Consider the following 17,148-nt stretch of genomic DNA (forward strand, 5'->3'; position numbering starts at 1 on the left):
ATGCCATGGCAACATGCTATATTACAACTTACAAATGACAAAGAATGCCACTGTGATTGGGAAGCCTATTTTCCATTTGAGTAATTTACAAATTAATAAATAGAAATACAAACATTAGAAATTGCAAGGTGTATGACACCCATTCCTAAGGGTATCAATAGAGAGCTAGAAGAAAAAAAGTTTGAAAGAGAAAAATGAAAATTACATTTAAACCTTGGCTTAATTAGGAGATTTATAGGAAAAATATGTTATTTCAAAACAAAAATGATACAATGTAGATAGCTTTTCCAAGAGTTTTGAAGCCAAGTTGGAATGGCTAATTAAAAAAATTGGAAAAAGAAGAAATAGATCAAATTTGGACCCAGGCTTAATATGCTTCACATGAAATTTGTATTTTTGGCTATCAAATTCATTCATTGCAAGCCATGGAGGTTAATTCCTTCATAAAGATTGGATTTTGAACACATACTATTTACTTGTTGTACAAGTTGAAAAATTGAAGGCTTTCTTCTGGAAAAGGAGAGCAACAAAATTTGATTTTTTTTTGTAAAATCACTTTGATTTACACTGGAATTGGATCTTGATATGAAAGATCATTAGAAGTAAATATATTTATGTTCAATTAAAAAACACATGTCAGGTACTCTTTTAAAATGATTTAAATGTTAGTTTACAAATATTTTTATGTTCAATTAAAAAACACATGTCAGGTACTCTTTAGAAAAGATTTACATGTTAGTTTACAAGCCTCTGTATTATTGTTGCTGCAATTGTATTACCTTGCATACTAATCATTATCATAATAAAATAAGTAAATTTTATTTTATTTAAGAAGAGATTTGAACCCTAGTTTGAATGAATACCAAATTAAAAAGGAAAAAGCAAAAACCTTTCTCCATGAGATTAGAATGTTGGTTGACCTAGTTAAACTGGTTGCAGGTAGGCTTTGGAAGAGAGGAATGTAAGAAGTATGGTAGAAGAGGATGGGATGAAGGAGGTCCAATGGAGGCCATTGAAGAAGATGAGGGGATAACCAACAAGAAGAAACGGGCAGAAAATTGGCAGGATACTGAAGTAGATGGGCTGGTCACTGCATACCAGCAAATTCACAAGAAACTGGCCTTGGCAGGTAGAAAGGGTAAACACATCTTCAGATCTGCACAAGAAAAATGGACTGAGATGTATCAACTTTTGCTTTCCATGGGCATTGAGAGACAACCAAAGGAAATTGAGAGGAAATGGTCCAATTTGATCACGGGCTACAAGCAGATAGCAGACTGGAACAGAAAACATGGACATATGAGCTACTGGGAAATGGATGAACATCTTAAAAAGGAAAAGACAAAGGTCAAGGAGCTTCCAGCAGCCTTTAGAGTTAGGGTTTATGATGCAATTTCTGAATTTCATGGCGACTCTTATAATGCCAAGCCCCAGTTTCAAGTCTTGGATTTGACAGCTCATGTTGACCTTCCATCTTCTACCTTGTTCCCTTCTATCGGTAAGGATTCTCTTATCCGAAGTGGAAAATGCTGTGGTCTAAATGATAAGGATTGCAAATTGAGTTCAATGCACACAAAATGGACATGGCTTTAATAGAGCATGATGCAGGTGCAGATTCTCTATGGAGTTAACTCCGCCTCTCCTGCTGTGCACTACAGCTCTTTCCTTGGATGATACAATTGAATGCTCCCTCTCAGCTCGTATAAGCCTTGCCTTTATGCCTTCACCTTGCTTTTTGGTTATTGCAACTGAGAAGATACTTCCCCTCTTCCTATTTGTAGTTGAATGGTCTCCCATTTGGAAACTTCTTGAGGCTGATTTGTTTTTTCATTCTTTTGTCTTATTTTGGTCAATCATGTTTTATTTTAGTCTTTTAAAAAACAAAACTGGTTCACCTTGAATTCAAAAACTAAGCAAAGAAAATCATTATAAAAGCAACATCCAAAGTGATTTTGATTTTTGAAGGAAGGAGGGAAGGAAGTAATCCATGAGGAAATAAAGGACACGGTTTTGAGACGTCAATAATCGCAGCATAATTGTTTCATATTGAATATTTCTGTAATGTTCTCAGAAAGTGCTCCAAAAAAAATAATAGCAGTTCCAAATTTTTTGCTGTGACATATTCTATCCCAAGAGGGTTTCTCCATGTTATATTTTTTGTCTTTTGTTTGGATGCAAGCTTTGTATATTTATAGTGATTAGATTTTTTATAGTTGTTTTCCTACCAAAAAAAATATAAGAATTTTGGTTGTTCAATATATTTTTAAGTACACAGGATGGTAGGAACTCCAGAAGAAATAAATTTCTTTATGTTTTTTAATAATAATTGCAAAACAGTTTGGCCACAACATCACCACTTTGGCCACCTTTGCCAGGGATGCTGTTGGGTTGCTTGCTATATGGCACATACCACTACATACTAATTGCAACCTTTAACTTCGTGAAAACTAGTTGGCCTTTCATGGGCCCTCACATAGATGTTATATTGCAGATTTTGCCTTGAAGACTTCAATTCACCTCTATTTTTATATCAGCACTGGCCCCCAACCACCGCTCTATCACCATCCCCCCGCCATGCCTTCACTGTCTCCAAATTTAGGCCCTTGGTTCCCCGATCATCGAAACTTGTCTCCACGTCCCCCCGTGCCCCTGTTAGGAAATTCTATGGAACTATAATTATTATTAATATATGAATTACAATGAGGTAATATTACATGGTTCTAATATTATGATATCATAATATTCCAACAACCCTCCCCTTATTACATCATTTTCTCAAGAGAACAAATCAAGAAAGTTTGAAAAGCTTTGAACTTCACAGCTGCAAAGGATTTGGTAAAGAAGTTAGCACGTTGCTCTTGAGTGAAACAATATTGGAGCTAAATATTTTTTTGCTGGACATGTTTGCAGATGTAGTGGCATTGAACCTTAATATATTTATTACTTGGAAAAATAGGACTCCAAACAAGCTTTAGCACGCTGATTGTTGTAGAATAGAATGGTAGGATGCCTCTCAAGAACACCTAGCCTTGACAAGATGTGATGTACTATATCTCTTCATAGATAGCTCCACCTCCAGTGCTATTGTTTCTCTAAGGAACAACGAGCAACAATGTTTTGTTATTTTCTCCCCCATACTATCCAACTAGACCTCAAAAAGAAAACAAAGCCTAAAGTAGATTTCCTATCATCCAACGACCTACATAGTTTGTATTCATGCAACATTGCAAAGAAATTGTTCAGTCTACTTGTATTCTAAGCTATACTCTATTGTGTAGAACACAGGTTAACTACTGAGGGGGGCGGGGGGGTAATCAGTAGTTAAAACACTTAAATTAATTTGATAAGTTTTTCTTTTAAAACTGAAATGTAAACTTGTGCAAAGAAAATCAAATGAACTCAAGAGCAGCCACACAAGAGAAAGACACCAGTTTTACGTTGAAACCCAAACTAGGAAAACCACGGTGAGAAATACTGCTAGGATCTACTGTCCTAATCCAGCCTCACTGTAGGTTTGTAGCTTTGCTTGTTTTACTTTAGCATCTCCTTCATAAATATTCTTCTATTTATCCAAAGCTTCTTTGGCTGTTTTACAATGCATAACTTTAACAAACTCAGTGTTAGACAAATCACATAATATATCTTTTTTGGCTTTAGCATTGTTCTCATAATCCTTTTTTTTGTAGGATCAATTAAAGGTAGTTTAGGCATGCTATAACCATTTTCAACTGCCATCCAAACATCAAACCCTAAGGAAGAAATATAACTCTCCATTCTAATGCTCCAGAAGGCACAATTGGTGCCATCAAACAAAGGTGCTTTATTGGATGAAGACCCTTCTAGATTAGTGTTGTGACGTATTCACACATCGCCCCATTGCAAATGGGGACCCCTGCTTTTTGCTTTCTAGGGTTTGTTTTCTAGGTCTTTTAGGGTTTTGTCTATTAGCCTTTGCAGGATGAGTGCTGTCGAGGGGATCGTTGGATTTCAAGCTTTGCTTGAGCCAGGGTGAGTCCACAGGGCCCCAGAATTAGGGTTTCTTTGAGAGTCTTCCTTAGGGCCTGGTTTTGCTCTCGTTGCTAATTGTCTTGCTTTGTGAGTGGGTATCATTCTTGAAGGTCCGAGCTAGGTCGAGTTGGTGAGTGATGAAGTCTGAAATGTCATCCTGATCTTCAAATGCCCTGAAATTTGGCTAAGTCTGGAATGTCCTGATCCTAAAATTTGGCTAAGTCTGGAATGTCCTGATCCTGAAATTTGACTAAGTCTGGAAAACTGAAGAATCCTCCAAAAAACTAGATTTTGCAATATAACTCCTGGAGGTCTGAAACCACTCTCAAACATCCTGAAAGTATATATGGAATATAACTTAAAGTATAAAATATCACTTATACTTAAATGTTATATTCCATAAAATGATCCTGACGGAGAGTTCAAAAAGTCAAATTTCGCTCCTGACCCTTCCAAAGGGTCCAGAGCGAAATTCCCAAAAGCTCTTACTTTGCAATTAAGGAAGTCAAGTTTTTGATTTGTAATGACATGGATGAAAAGAAAATGACTTGCTTTTGCCTCTTGAGGTCATTTTGAAAAGGAGAAATGAAGGATTTAGCCCAAAAAGTGATTTTCGCTCCTGACCCTTCCAAAGGGTCCAGAGCGAAAATCTCTCTAAGAGACATTTCTTGCCTCATTTGGCCAAAATGTGATGTCCAAGGCATGATGAGATGAAGTATGAACATGGTCTAGCCTTTGGGGATGTTTAGAAGCATTGAAAATGAAGGATTCTAGCCAGGAAAGGAAATTTCGCTCCTGACCCTTCTAGAGGGTCCAGAGCGAAATTCCTTATAAACACATTTTTTAGCCTTTCTTGGACATGAAATCCTATTCCTAGCACAGTGCAAGGTGAAATCCCACTCAGCAAAGAGGTTTCAAGGTGAAAAATAAAGGATTTTGGTCAAGATTGAAAAAATCGCTCCTGACCCTTCCAAAGGGTCCAGAGCGAATTTTCTCAAAAAACACTTTTGCTATCAAATTTTGCTAAGTCAAGTATGAGACAAGGAGAAATATAGAAGGAATTGCCCCTGGGATTAAGTTGAGATTGGAAGAAATCATCAAAAGGTGAAGGAATTGAGCCAAATGATGAATTTCGCTCCTGACCCTTCCAGAGGGTCTAGAGCGAAATTCCTAAAAACACCTGTTTTCTTGCAAGGACAAGGCAACTTTTTAGATTTTATGGCTTGAATGGGTGTGAGAAGGTATGTTTTGCCCTTTGAAGATAATTGAGATAGTCAAGAGGAAGCAACCAAGTCTAGAAAATGATTTTCACTCCTGACCCTTCCAGAGGGTCCAGGGCGAAAATCCTAAAACCTATCCTTTCTTCCAAAGATTGGACTAGACCAAGCTTAGACATGGGTTTGAGAAAACTTTTGAATTGCCTTGGAGTGAAATTGGATTGTTAAGAATGAAAATTTTAAAGCCAAGAGGGAAATTCGCTCCTGACCCTTCCAAAGGGTCCAGAGTGAAATTTCCAATTCCTCCTATTTTCCTTGCATTTCAAGATGAAATTTTGGTTTTTTGGACTTAAAGGAGAGTAAGGCATGATGTTCTATGCCTTGGAAGTAATTTGAAGTTGAAAAGCATGAAGAAATTGTCCTAAAACAAAAAAATCGCTCCTGACCCTTCCAAAGGGTCCAGGGCGAAAATCATAAAACCAACATGTTCCTTTCAAAGTTGTGCTAAGGCAAGGATATACCAAGGAAGAAAAGACCTTTAAGACCACTAATGAGTAAATGTTTGTTTCAAAGTTGATGATTCTAGGTCGGAGAGGAAAAATCGCTCCTGACCCTTCCAGAGGGTCCAGGGCAAAAATCTAGAAATCCCCTATTTTACCTTGCAAGAACAAGCCAAACTTGGATGGAGTGAATGAGGAAAACCATTGCCTAACTTTGAGTGAAGGATTCAAGATAAAATGATGGAGAAGTAAGCCAAAGGAAGAAAAAATCTCTCCTGACCCTTCTAGAGGGTCCAGGGCGAAATTCACATTTTCACCTAGTTCTTGCATGAAAAATGATATAAATTCGAAATACAAGACCTTGAGTAGGTCAAGACACACATAAACTCACCTTCCAGGAGATTTTGGAGTCAAGGAATGGGATATTCGGGACCAAATTGAAAAAATCGCTCCTGACCCTTCCAGAGGGTCCAGGGCGAAATCATCAGGAAGCTTCATTAAGCCTCAATCAAACTTTGATATTCCCCAATTTGCACTAAATCACCCAAATTCAAGACATTTGGGAGGTTGAATTAAATTCGCATTAATTAAGGCATTGGCAATTTAATTAATTAATTTTTAGGCCTTGAAATAATTGAAAATCCACCTTGAAGGCATCAAAATTAATTTTAAAATTTAAAAAATACAAAGTGAGCGCTCAAAATCATTATTGTGCCTTTACAAACAAGTCGGCCATCTTTTGAGAGGTATTTTATTTTATTTTTTGCCCTATTTGCCAAGTCTGCCTTGAGGGAAATTAGGGTGAGCGCCCTATATAAAGGAGGAGTGTTGTTTCAAATTTCAAATCATTCATTCATTCCTTCTAAGTGCGCTTTTGAGGAGCAGATTGAGGAGCGAAATCCAGCAGATTGGAGGCGAATTTTTGCTAAGTGTTGGAGGCTAAAGAAGGTGAAGCTCTTTTGAAGGCTAATGGAGGCGTAATTCATCCAAAGGAAGACCACAATTCAACCCTTGTCCAGCAAAATGCGGTCTTCTTTCTTCATTTTCCAAGGTTTTATAGTTAAGCATTCAAGGGAAGGTATGGAGAATCATTTTGAAGTTCTTATTCAAGGCTTGTTTTGATTTTCATAGCAATCTTTTAAAGTCTAAGTCTTAAAAAATCTAATTTCTATTCATAATTAATTGGAAAATGAAGAATTCTAGAATTTATCATGACATTTTCAAATTAATATCTTGGATCATTTCCTTGAAAAGTCCTAAATTCTATGCTTTAAGGTATGATGCTCAAAGATTAACTTTAATCTTTTGTGTAAGCATCAAATGGCGATCCCCGGAGTCGGAGGATCAACTACTTGGCGGACCCTCATCAAAGAAGATCAAGTCAGGACAAGGACGACCTCCTCCAATCCAGTTTCATTAAGGACGACCTTCTCCATCTATCTTCCAGTCCAGCATTTGAAGGAAGGCATCACCAAATTGGCATCAACCAAGTGTTAGATAAGGTGGCATCCCAGTCATCACTCCTCCATTCGGATTGGTCCACCTCAGCATGTCCAGATTCAATGTACCTGGCTCATTAAAGATGGCACAAACTTCGATGTACCTACCCTGGCTATCCATTGGTTGAATATTCCAGAGAAGACATGTGTCCAAATAATGCAATTATTTCATTGGTCAGAATTTAGTTTGTTGTAACAAACCCTAATTAGGGTTTCATTGTAGAATCTTGGCCATTGATCTCAAATTGATCTTAGCCATTGAATTGTTTTGTGGGCACTATATAAGCCCTGGCTCTTCATTTGTAAAGGCTAATAGTTAGTGAAGAGGAGTCAACAATAGTTAGTCAGGAGTTAGAAGGTGAATAGTTAGAATAGTGAATAAGTCAATTAATAGTATAGCAATTAGAGTAGAATAGAAAGAGAAGGCAAAAGATTGTTGCCAAGATGTTGTTGTAAAAGGCTTGTAAAACTTCATTGAAGAAATGGTGAAATCTATGGGTCGATTCAACAATTTCCATGGTCTTTATACTTCTCAGTTTTGATTTCATGTTATTAGATGAGTGGAAGAAGTGTGTTTGATTGATGGTGGAATTTGTATATCCATACTACTAGCAGTTTGTTGATTGCAGACTTGCCTTGTGTAGTCAACTGGAATCATTCAGCTTGAGCTTAACCTCAATTGTCGCTTCTTCATTGACATGCATCAGCCTGATGGTGTCTATGCCTGTAGTGATGATTTGAACATCATAAAGCTTTCCTCCGAAGGCACTAACCTTGTAGAGATGGTCCTGGGATGTCAAAACAAGACTTAGTTAGAATTTCATCAAAGGTCATTCATTGCTCTTACACTCTTAGTGTCAGAATTAGATCCTTTCCTTGCCTCATCCTTTTTTTCTTTTTTTCAAAATCTAGTCTAGTGAAATCCTGTGTTCCAGTTATATTCAAAGCAAATCAGACGTTTAGGTCGTCAAGTGTAAGTCCCCTTGTGATTCCAGCAAAATCACACCATACCACAGAGAGCTTATCCACGAGTAGAGAACCTACAAACAAGAACCTTGGAGTTGCCTCGACTGATCCTTTGGCGAGATCTTCAGCAGTCGAGAAACTTTGCTCAAGAGAGGATAAGGTACCCTTTAGGTATTTTATTCTGTGTTCGCATGTGCATAAAAAACACATCAACAATTAGCCATGTGTTCTATTGACAGGATCTGCTTAGATTGATTAGGTCTTGTATAAACACACAGCTCTGATACCACTTGCAGAACACAGGTTAACTACTGAGAGGAGGGGTGGGTGGGTGGTGAATCAGTAGTTAAAACACTTAAATTAATTTGAGTAAGTTTTTCTTTTAAAACTGAAATGTAAAACTTGTGCAATGAAAATCAAATGAATTCAAGAGCAGCCACACAAGAGAAAGACACCAGTTTTACGTGGAAACCCAAACTGGGAAATACACGGTAAGAAATGCTGCTAGGGTTTGCTGTCCTAATCCAGCCTCACAGTTGAAAAAGTTTACAATAATCCTGAGCACCAACTCTGAAGAAATTACCAATCCTTTTGCCAAAGCACCAACTTTACAAATCTCACTTCAAAGTTTTGAGCACCCACCCAACAACTTAAAATATTATCATCAAGAATATCACATTAACAAAATATCAGCGCTTCATGAATTTTTTACATAAATCATCACTTCAACAAAACACTAGACTTTATAATGTCCAAGTGAAAAAACTGTCTTTTGAAGTTCAAAACTGTGCCTTTGAACAGAATAAAGAGAAAGAGTACCGAATGAAATGCAAATTGAACAGCAGAAAAGACCAGAGATTATCAGATTTGAATATCAACGTTTATTTGTAGATGGCTGCATGAATCAGAACAGAAAACCAATCTGAAAGTAACACATCACTATGTACACAACAAACAAAGTTTAGGCATACTATAACCATTTTCAACTGCCATCCAAACATCAAACCCTGAGGAAGAAATATAACTCTCCATTCTAATGCTCCAGAAGGCACAATTGGTGCCATCAAACAAAGGTGCTTTATTGGATGAAGACCCTTCTAGATTAGCCATGTGTTCTATTAACAGGATCTGCTTAGACTGATTAGGTCTTGTATAAACACACAACTCTGATACCACTTGTAGAACACAGGTTAACTACTGGGGGGGGTGGTGAATCAGTAGTTAAAACACTTAAATTAATTTGAGTAAGTTTTTCTTTTAAAACTGAAATGTAAAACTTGTGCAATGAAAATCAAATGAACTCAAGAGCAGCCACACAAGAGAAAGACACCAGTTTTATGTGGAAACCTAAATTGGGAAAACCACGGTGAGAAATGCTGCTAGGGCCTGCTGTCCTAATCCAGCCTCACAGTTGAAAAAGTTTACAATAATCCAGAGCACCAACTCTGAAGAAATTACCAATCCTTTTGCCAAAGCACCAACTTTACAAATTCCACTTCAAAGTTTTGAGCACCCACCCAACAACTTAAAATATCTTCATCAAGAATATCACACTCACTAAATATCAGCACTTCAAGAATTACTTACATAAATCACCACTTCAACAAAACTCTAGACTTTATAATGTCCAAGTGAAAAAACTGTCTTTTGAAGTTCAAAACTGCGCCTTTGAACAGAATGAAGAGAAAGAGTACCGAATGAAATGCAAATTGAACAGCAGAAAAGACCAGACATTATCAGATTTGAATATCAACATTTATCTATAGATGGCTGCATGAATCAGAACGGAAAACCAATCTGAAAGTAACACATTACTGTGTACACAACAAACAAAGTCTGTCAAATGTTACTGAAGATAGATCTGCAACAAGTTCCTTCAAATTTGCTGTCAATAATGGCAATAAACTGAATAACCAATCTGCTGTATCATCACTGGTATAACCTGAAACTGTATAGAATTGACACAATGTTATCAAACACAAAATGACTGCAATAATATCACGGTTATACCTGATCACATAGAACTGTTCTTTTTGCTCAAATACCTTTTACACTGAAGTTTGAAATGGGACTCGCCCAGACTCGCCTAAACTCTGCGAGTCCGAGTCCGAGTCATGCTCGCAGAGTCTTTGGGACTCAGACTTGGACTCGCCCGAGTCTGGTAAGCAACTCGCCAGACTCGCCGAGTTGGCGAGTTTGGCTCAAACTCGCCAAACTCGGCGAGTCCCGAGCCCCAAACTCGGCTACTGGCTGGGTTAGTAAAATGACAAAAAAAATACATTTTAAAAAGTTTTTTTTAAATGAATGGTATCGTCTTTGTTCACTACAACCTTCGCCTGAGAATGCGAAAAATTAGGGTTACAACATGTCAGCCAATAGAAAAATAACACCCGACACCTTTATTAAATAATAAGTTTTTTTGGCCTCGAAGGGCGCTGCCCCTTGACCCCTGTTGATGGGAATAATCATTATGTTATGTTGTTATATTATGTTTATGTTGTCGTCGGTAATAATGAGTTACGGCGGTCAGTTAGTTAGCCGACGGGTAGGTAGTTGGAGTCGCGATGGTTGTGTCGCACCCCTTCGGGTATTATATATTGTGTACCTTTTCTTCGAAGTATGATCATGTTAGTCGTGTTAGATGTAATGTTATAAGCACTTATTGTACATGGACTGTGGAATTAATACAGAGGCTGGTTATTTTATATATTTTTCCATTATGTTCTGTGCATTTACTTTCTGCATTTAACCGTTTACCCGAGAGGGCAAACATTTGGCGCCGCTGCCTAGACGTATTCGGGAACGGAAGACATGGATGGCGCACAGACACAATGGGCCTACCCGTTGGTGAGGCGGAGGCAGAAATCCCACCAAGTGCCGTGTGGACAGCGCTGGAGGTTAGCCCGGCAGTAAACCGGTTGATGAACCACCTCCCCCGGTTGCTTGCACAGGCATCGCTGGCACAACAGGCCCGCCTGGAGGAGATTGCCCAGGAAGAGCGACGACAACAAATCCTGCAACGCTACGAAGAGAACAGTCGACGGGAAACGGAACGAGATGGCGCCAGGCCAGGAGGAAATTGAACCTTGTAATAATCCCGACACTGCTGATATAAATTGTGGCCAAAAGGCAAAATAAAAATAAAAAATAATAAAAGTTTTTTTGTGTACATGGCGTGTGGTTGCTGTGTATGGACAAAAATAAAAAGATACAGAGTGACGAATGGGAAGTGGCACAAACCACGTTGAATCTCAGACAACAGATAGAACGAAGGCGTAGGCTAAGGCAGCTTGCTGAGGGACGACCGACCGAGGGGTTGCCCGAAGGGAACCCAGGAGGTGTCACGGAGGTTGCGGAGGCAGAGATAGACGGAGAGAACTACACTGTCTACACTGTTGTAGGGCTGCCAGAAGGAGTCACGGAGGGTGCCGAAGGAGAACTCTACAGTTCGCCAGAATACCACCGTAGGGTAAGAAGCCGCGAAGAGTTGGTGGAACAAACAAGGCGAAGTCTAAACCTAATCGACGCTACCAGAGACTTGCTAAAGAATTTGTCCATTTCAGAGGACAAACGGAGGGAGACAACCAACCGGAGGGAGACAACGGAAGGTGACGGTACGACCGAAGGTGCCGAGGGAGCACAAGGGTATCGTACGGGAGGCAATTTGTTTGGTTCGGTGTCAACAACTTTTTCCGAAGGACCCACAAGTGGAGGTTCAGTTGCAGGAGGCGGAGGATCGCCATGTACAAGCACACAAGGAATTAGAGGAGCGAGACCCAGCGGTGGGATGGCGAGTAAACAAAAATTGCCAAAGTTCACAGGGGAGGGCAAGGAAGACCCCTTACGGCACTGCCGTACATGTGAAACCATTTGGTCCGCCAACGGAGTAACAGACCGGGATGACTAGGTACAGCAGTTCCCAGCCACGTTACGAGGAGTTGCCATAGATTGGTACTCCGATGTGGACAAGCAAAAAGTGGCCACATGGGCCGATCTACAGAAGGAATTCACGGGGGAGTTTCGGTTGCTCCGTGATGACAATGAAATTGTAACGGAGATATACAGTACCAAACAAGGTACCACGGAGACAGTACGGGCATACAGTCGGAGGTTGAAAGAACTCTTGGGTAAAATGGAAAGCCAACCCGCAGATGGATTGAAGAAACGATGGTTCGTTGAAGGGTTGAAATCCTCCCTACGGAGGAAGATGAAAATTGTACCCCCGACGTCATATGAGGACGCTTATAATAGGGCGATGGACTTGGAGAGCGAACACAAAACATCAAAGAAGAAGAAAAGTAATAAATCCTCATCCGAGGACGATGACTCTTCACAGGAAAGCAGCAACGACGACGAGGCTGGCAAACGGGTGCAAGCGCTCCAGAAAGACATGGAGCGAATGAGAAAGGAATTCAAAATAATGAGAAGCACTGGTTGGAACGAAGGGGACATATGGTGCACTGAGTGCAAAGAGGAAGGGCACACAAAGGGTACTTGCCAAAAGAAGGCATTCTGCGAGATTTGCCAAGTGATGGGACACTCCACCAAGGAGTGCCCATACAACATGAAAACCCGAAGTACGCAAATGAACCAGGTGCTGTTCACGGAGCAGGCCACAACATCCGCACTAGCGGGTACCGGCCAACATACTAACACAACGGCATCATCTGGAGGATACCGGGACAACAGACGCGGCGGCGAAAGGAATAGCAACAATAACAATAATGGAAGCCGTATCCAGTATGACGCCAAGGGCCGGCCAATTATCCAATGTAGGGCCTGTAATCAGTGGGGGCACTTCACCTGTGATTGCACGAAGGAAGCCACCCAACACCTCTGTCGTTGGTGTGGGCCAGGCGACCATGAGGACGCAAATTGCTCGCAGGCAGGGGTTAATCTCCTCAACATTGAGAAGGCTAAGAAGACTGGTGAGAAAGAAGTACTGGCGATCACTCGCGCCCAGACGAAAAAAGCCACTTATCCCGACCCCCGTACGGAGAAGGAGAGATTACGGGAGGCAAAGGCCAATATTGAACGTGAGATGACGACCGAACGACGGGACAACGAGGTGGCGAGTACATCATTCCGTACGAAAGCAGAAAATAACATCATTGGGCAAATCTTGCGGATAGAGGTGCCGATAAAGGTAAAAGACCTTCTAGACTCTATGCCACAATTGAGGACTGCCATCCTCACCAATGTGCAAAGCACCGCATTATCGAGTACACCACAGGTAGGGGTTCCCGCCACAGCATCGTCGAGTGCACCACAAGTAGGGGTTCTCGCCACCGCATCGTCGAGTGCACCACAGGTAGGGGTTCCCGCCATCGCTTCGAAGAGTACACCATAGGTGGAGGTTTCTCTCAGCCCTTCGACTGACCCGATGTCACTAGCCTTGAGCAGTGGTAGACACCCAACTGTGGTAGAAATGGGTATCCATGGGACCATTCTGAAGGACACCATTGTGGACGGGGGATCTGGGGTGAATGTACTACCAGAAGAAACATGGAAGCGGCTGGGGAAGCCCACCCTGTGGCCACCCACATTCAACCCGGTGGGAGCGGACCGACACGGCATTAAGCCACTCGGCCTGTTGATGGCCCAGCAAGTGACAATTGGTACGCAACCATTCTTGTTAGATTTCGTGGTTATTCCCTCGAAGAAGAAAGGCTATGACGCCATCTTGGGGAGAGTGTGATTGATCAACGCGAGGGTAAACCACAACTGGAAGAAAAATACACTTTCCATGGAGAAGGGAGGGCGGAAATATACCATTGACCTACACACCCAAGATGTTGGCGAAGAGCTCGCCTCTTCCGACTCGGACTCAGAGGACTCTAATAAAGGGGAAGGGGGTCCCGATGAAAGCAAGGGCAAGAAAGCGATGGAGCCAAATAGTGAAGGGGTGCTCGAATTGGAGGGATGTTCTGAAGATGAGGTATGCTCACTTAACGGGCTCTTCCACTGGCAAATGGAGGATTACGAAATGTTCCAAAGCTACAGGCTCGAAGTAGAGGAACCAGAGCAACCAACAGAGGTGTACCTACTGGAATACAGAGAATATTGGAAGGGAGACACCCCAAACCCTGGCGACGTAAATAATCCGAAGAGTGTCAGCAACGATTGGAACCCTGTGTGGAAGGCCGCAGCCTTCAAAATCTTTATTATCCTTCTTCTTCTTATGTACGGGAAGGAGGTCGTGGTCCCTGTAGAATTTGTGGTTCCAGGTCTTCCGATGGCCATTGAAAATAGACTGGCCACCAATGGGCCCAAATTGAAACCCTACCATGCCAAGCGCGTAGGGGACCCGAGGGGCCAGACAGACACCCGAGAGCCCGGATGGGGACCCGAGAGGATGGAGGGGGACTCGAGAGGCCAGGCAGGCGACTCAAGAGGCATAGGACCACAGCAGACGACTCTCGAGCGAGGAAAACCGAGAAGGATGAAGGGCAATCCCAGAGACAAGGGACCCGAGTAGACGACTCTCTAAGACAACTAAATTAGGAGATGCGAAGGAAAAAAAAAAAAGTACGGTCGTATGACAGGCGATCGTACGGTCAAAAATATAAAAAATAAAAAACCGCACGGTCGTACGGCCAAAAAAATTATATATATATATATATATATATAAAGAAAAAAATTACAAAAAAAAAAAAAAAAAAGGGAATGGACCATCGTACGGCGGTGACCACCGTGCGGTGGTAACACTGACAATGACCACCGGCGGTGGTAACACCGTACGGTGGACACCAGCGGTGGCACCCGCAACTACAAAGCCGCACAGCACGCAGCCCGCAACCGCACAACTCACCCGCTCGCACACTCACGCGCCGAACAGCGCGAAGCCGCACAACCATGCAACCGCACAAACACACACGCAGTCGCTTCGTCGTCAGTGGTCACTGTACGGTTGAACTGCGTTGGGCGTGCGGAAGGAGGATCGTGCGGTGTGCACAGTTGAGCATGTTGTCGGTATGCTGGAGGTGTGTAAGAAGGGTGTTGACCGCACGGGAAGGTGGCCGCACGATCGGAGGTGCCAGTGGAGGTGTGTCCGTATGGTAAGAAGGGTGTTTAAAAAAAAAAGAAAAAGAAAAAAATGACGACGACCAAATTTAAAATGATTCGCTGGAGTTTGAAGCCAGGACACTGGAAATTTAGAGTGGAAAAGAAGGGTTTTTGGCATCTTAAAATATCACTGAAATGCTGTGCGCCATGGACTTTCGTATGGTTCTGAGGGTTGTAAATTGGTGTTGGCGGCGGGGGCGCTGCCCCTCGACCTCGCCCTGTACTGCGACAGGGAGCACACCTGGGGCGCTGCCCCAGGACCCCGCGAGGGGCGCTGCCCCTCGACCCCGCTGGGGGCGTTGCCCCCAGACCCCCAGTTTATTTTGAGCTACAGAAGACCACGGGAAGTGTTGTGGTTGTCCGTACTGTGAGAAAGAAGCCTGCAGCTAAGCATTGGCAGGGAAGCCATAAGCCGTAGAGGGAAACGGATTTGGAGGTTGGGAACAAACAGAGTTTGAGGGAAGGCATTGCAGGTCCGCGCAGTTGTATGACACCAGGGAGTTATTCAGTTCAGTTTTTAGCCTTTGGGAAGTGTGATGGAGGATTTGAGGTGTCTCCTAGCATTTGTGCCAGCGGATTGTGGCCACCTCCAGGCATGATTGGTACGCTTTGAGGAACTCGGAGTATGTCTCGGCTGGACGTGAGGTTGCCTTGGTGGATGCACAGAGGGCTTGGGAGGAGCTGACCACCAGGTTGGAGGCAATAGTTGCATGAGACTTAGTTCAGTATACCCAGGAGTTGGATGCCGAGAGAGCAGCATGGGTGGCTATCGAGGACAAATTGGCTAGGGAGACAGTATCATTTGAGTAGCAGTTGGTGGAAGCTGAGACTGAAAAACATGTTTTGCAGACAAGTTTGGGTTAGGCACAGGAGGACTGTGATGGCAAAGGAAGCAATATTGGTGAAATCCACACTTGAGCATCGGATGGTAGCAGAAAAGGGTTTTCAGGCGAGGACGCAGCAAGTGTATAAGATCCGGGCCCGACTGGCGTCAGTAGCTCCTGCCGTTCATCTCTATTTTGTATTAAGTCGTCGGAGTCGACTTCTTTTCTTGGGGGGATGATGTTGACGGGAATAATCATTATGTTATGTTGTTATATTATGTTTATGTTGTCGTCGGTAATAATGAGTTACGGTGGTCAGTTAGTTAGCCGACGGGTAGGTAGTTGGAGTCGTGACGGTTGTGTCGCACCCCTTCAGGTATTATATATTGTGTACCTTTTCTTCGAAGTATGATCATGTTAGTCGTGTCAGATGTAATGTTATAAGCACTTATTGTACATGGACTGTGGAATTAATACAGAGGCTGGTTATTTTATATATTTTTCCATTATGTTCTGTGCATTTACTTTCTGCATTTAACCGTTTACCCGAGAGGGCAAACAACCCCGCCCTGTATCGCAACAAGGAGCGCGCAAGGGGCGATGCTCCTTGACCCCACCTTGGGGGTGCTGCCCCCAAACCCTCGTCGAAAAATATGGGGGGAAACTGTGTCTATAAAAGTAGGGAAAATTTAAGCTCTGAGTCTGACATTGATTGGATCGACCAGGTAGATATAGAGGCTGAGACTGTAGCCATGGCAGAGGAGGAGCGGAGAGCACAAGCACAGACAGGAGATTTAGAGGCAGATAGTGACACGGATGTTCTTGATGTTGGTGAGCATGGCATGGTGTCACGGGGAGCGGCTATGGCTGTCGAATCATCCAGGACCTACCTTAGACGCCTTCGCAGGGGGCCGGGGCCGGAGGGTGTAGGCTCCTCTGAGCCATAGGCTTGTAGTTGTATTTACCTTTGGTATTTGTATGAAACATTTGATGATGATCATATGATGACATGGATTTTTTATTCCATGAGTTTTGTAATATTGTATACATTTGACAATATTTATATATC

General features: G+C 42.2%; 1 protein-coding gene across 3 annotated transcripts in view; it reads left to right on the forward strand.

Moving 5' to 3' along the window:
* LOC131038844 (uncharacterized) overlaps nucleotides 1–17,148 on the forward strand; it is a 210,206-nt gene that overhangs the window by 33,578 nt on the left and 159,480 nt on the right. For all 3 annotated transcript variants that reach the window (XM_057971400.2, XM_059211236.1, XM_059211237.1), the window contains one exon: nucleotides 940–1,498. In XM_057971400.2, coding sequence (XP_057827383.2) covers nucleotides 1,003–1,498 — 496 coding nt within the window. In that variant the 5' untranslated portion in view covers nucleotides 940–1,002. The remainder of the gene's footprint in view (nucleotides 1–939; nucleotides 1,499–17,148) is intronic.

Source organism: Cryptomeria japonica, chromosome 9, assembly GCF_030272615.1.
Source record: "Cryptomeria japonica chromosome 9, Sugi_1.0, whole genome shotgun sequence".
Lineage (NCBI taxonomy): Eukaryota > Viridiplantae > Streptophyta > Pinopsida > Cupressales > Cupressaceae > Cryptomeria > Cryptomeria japonica.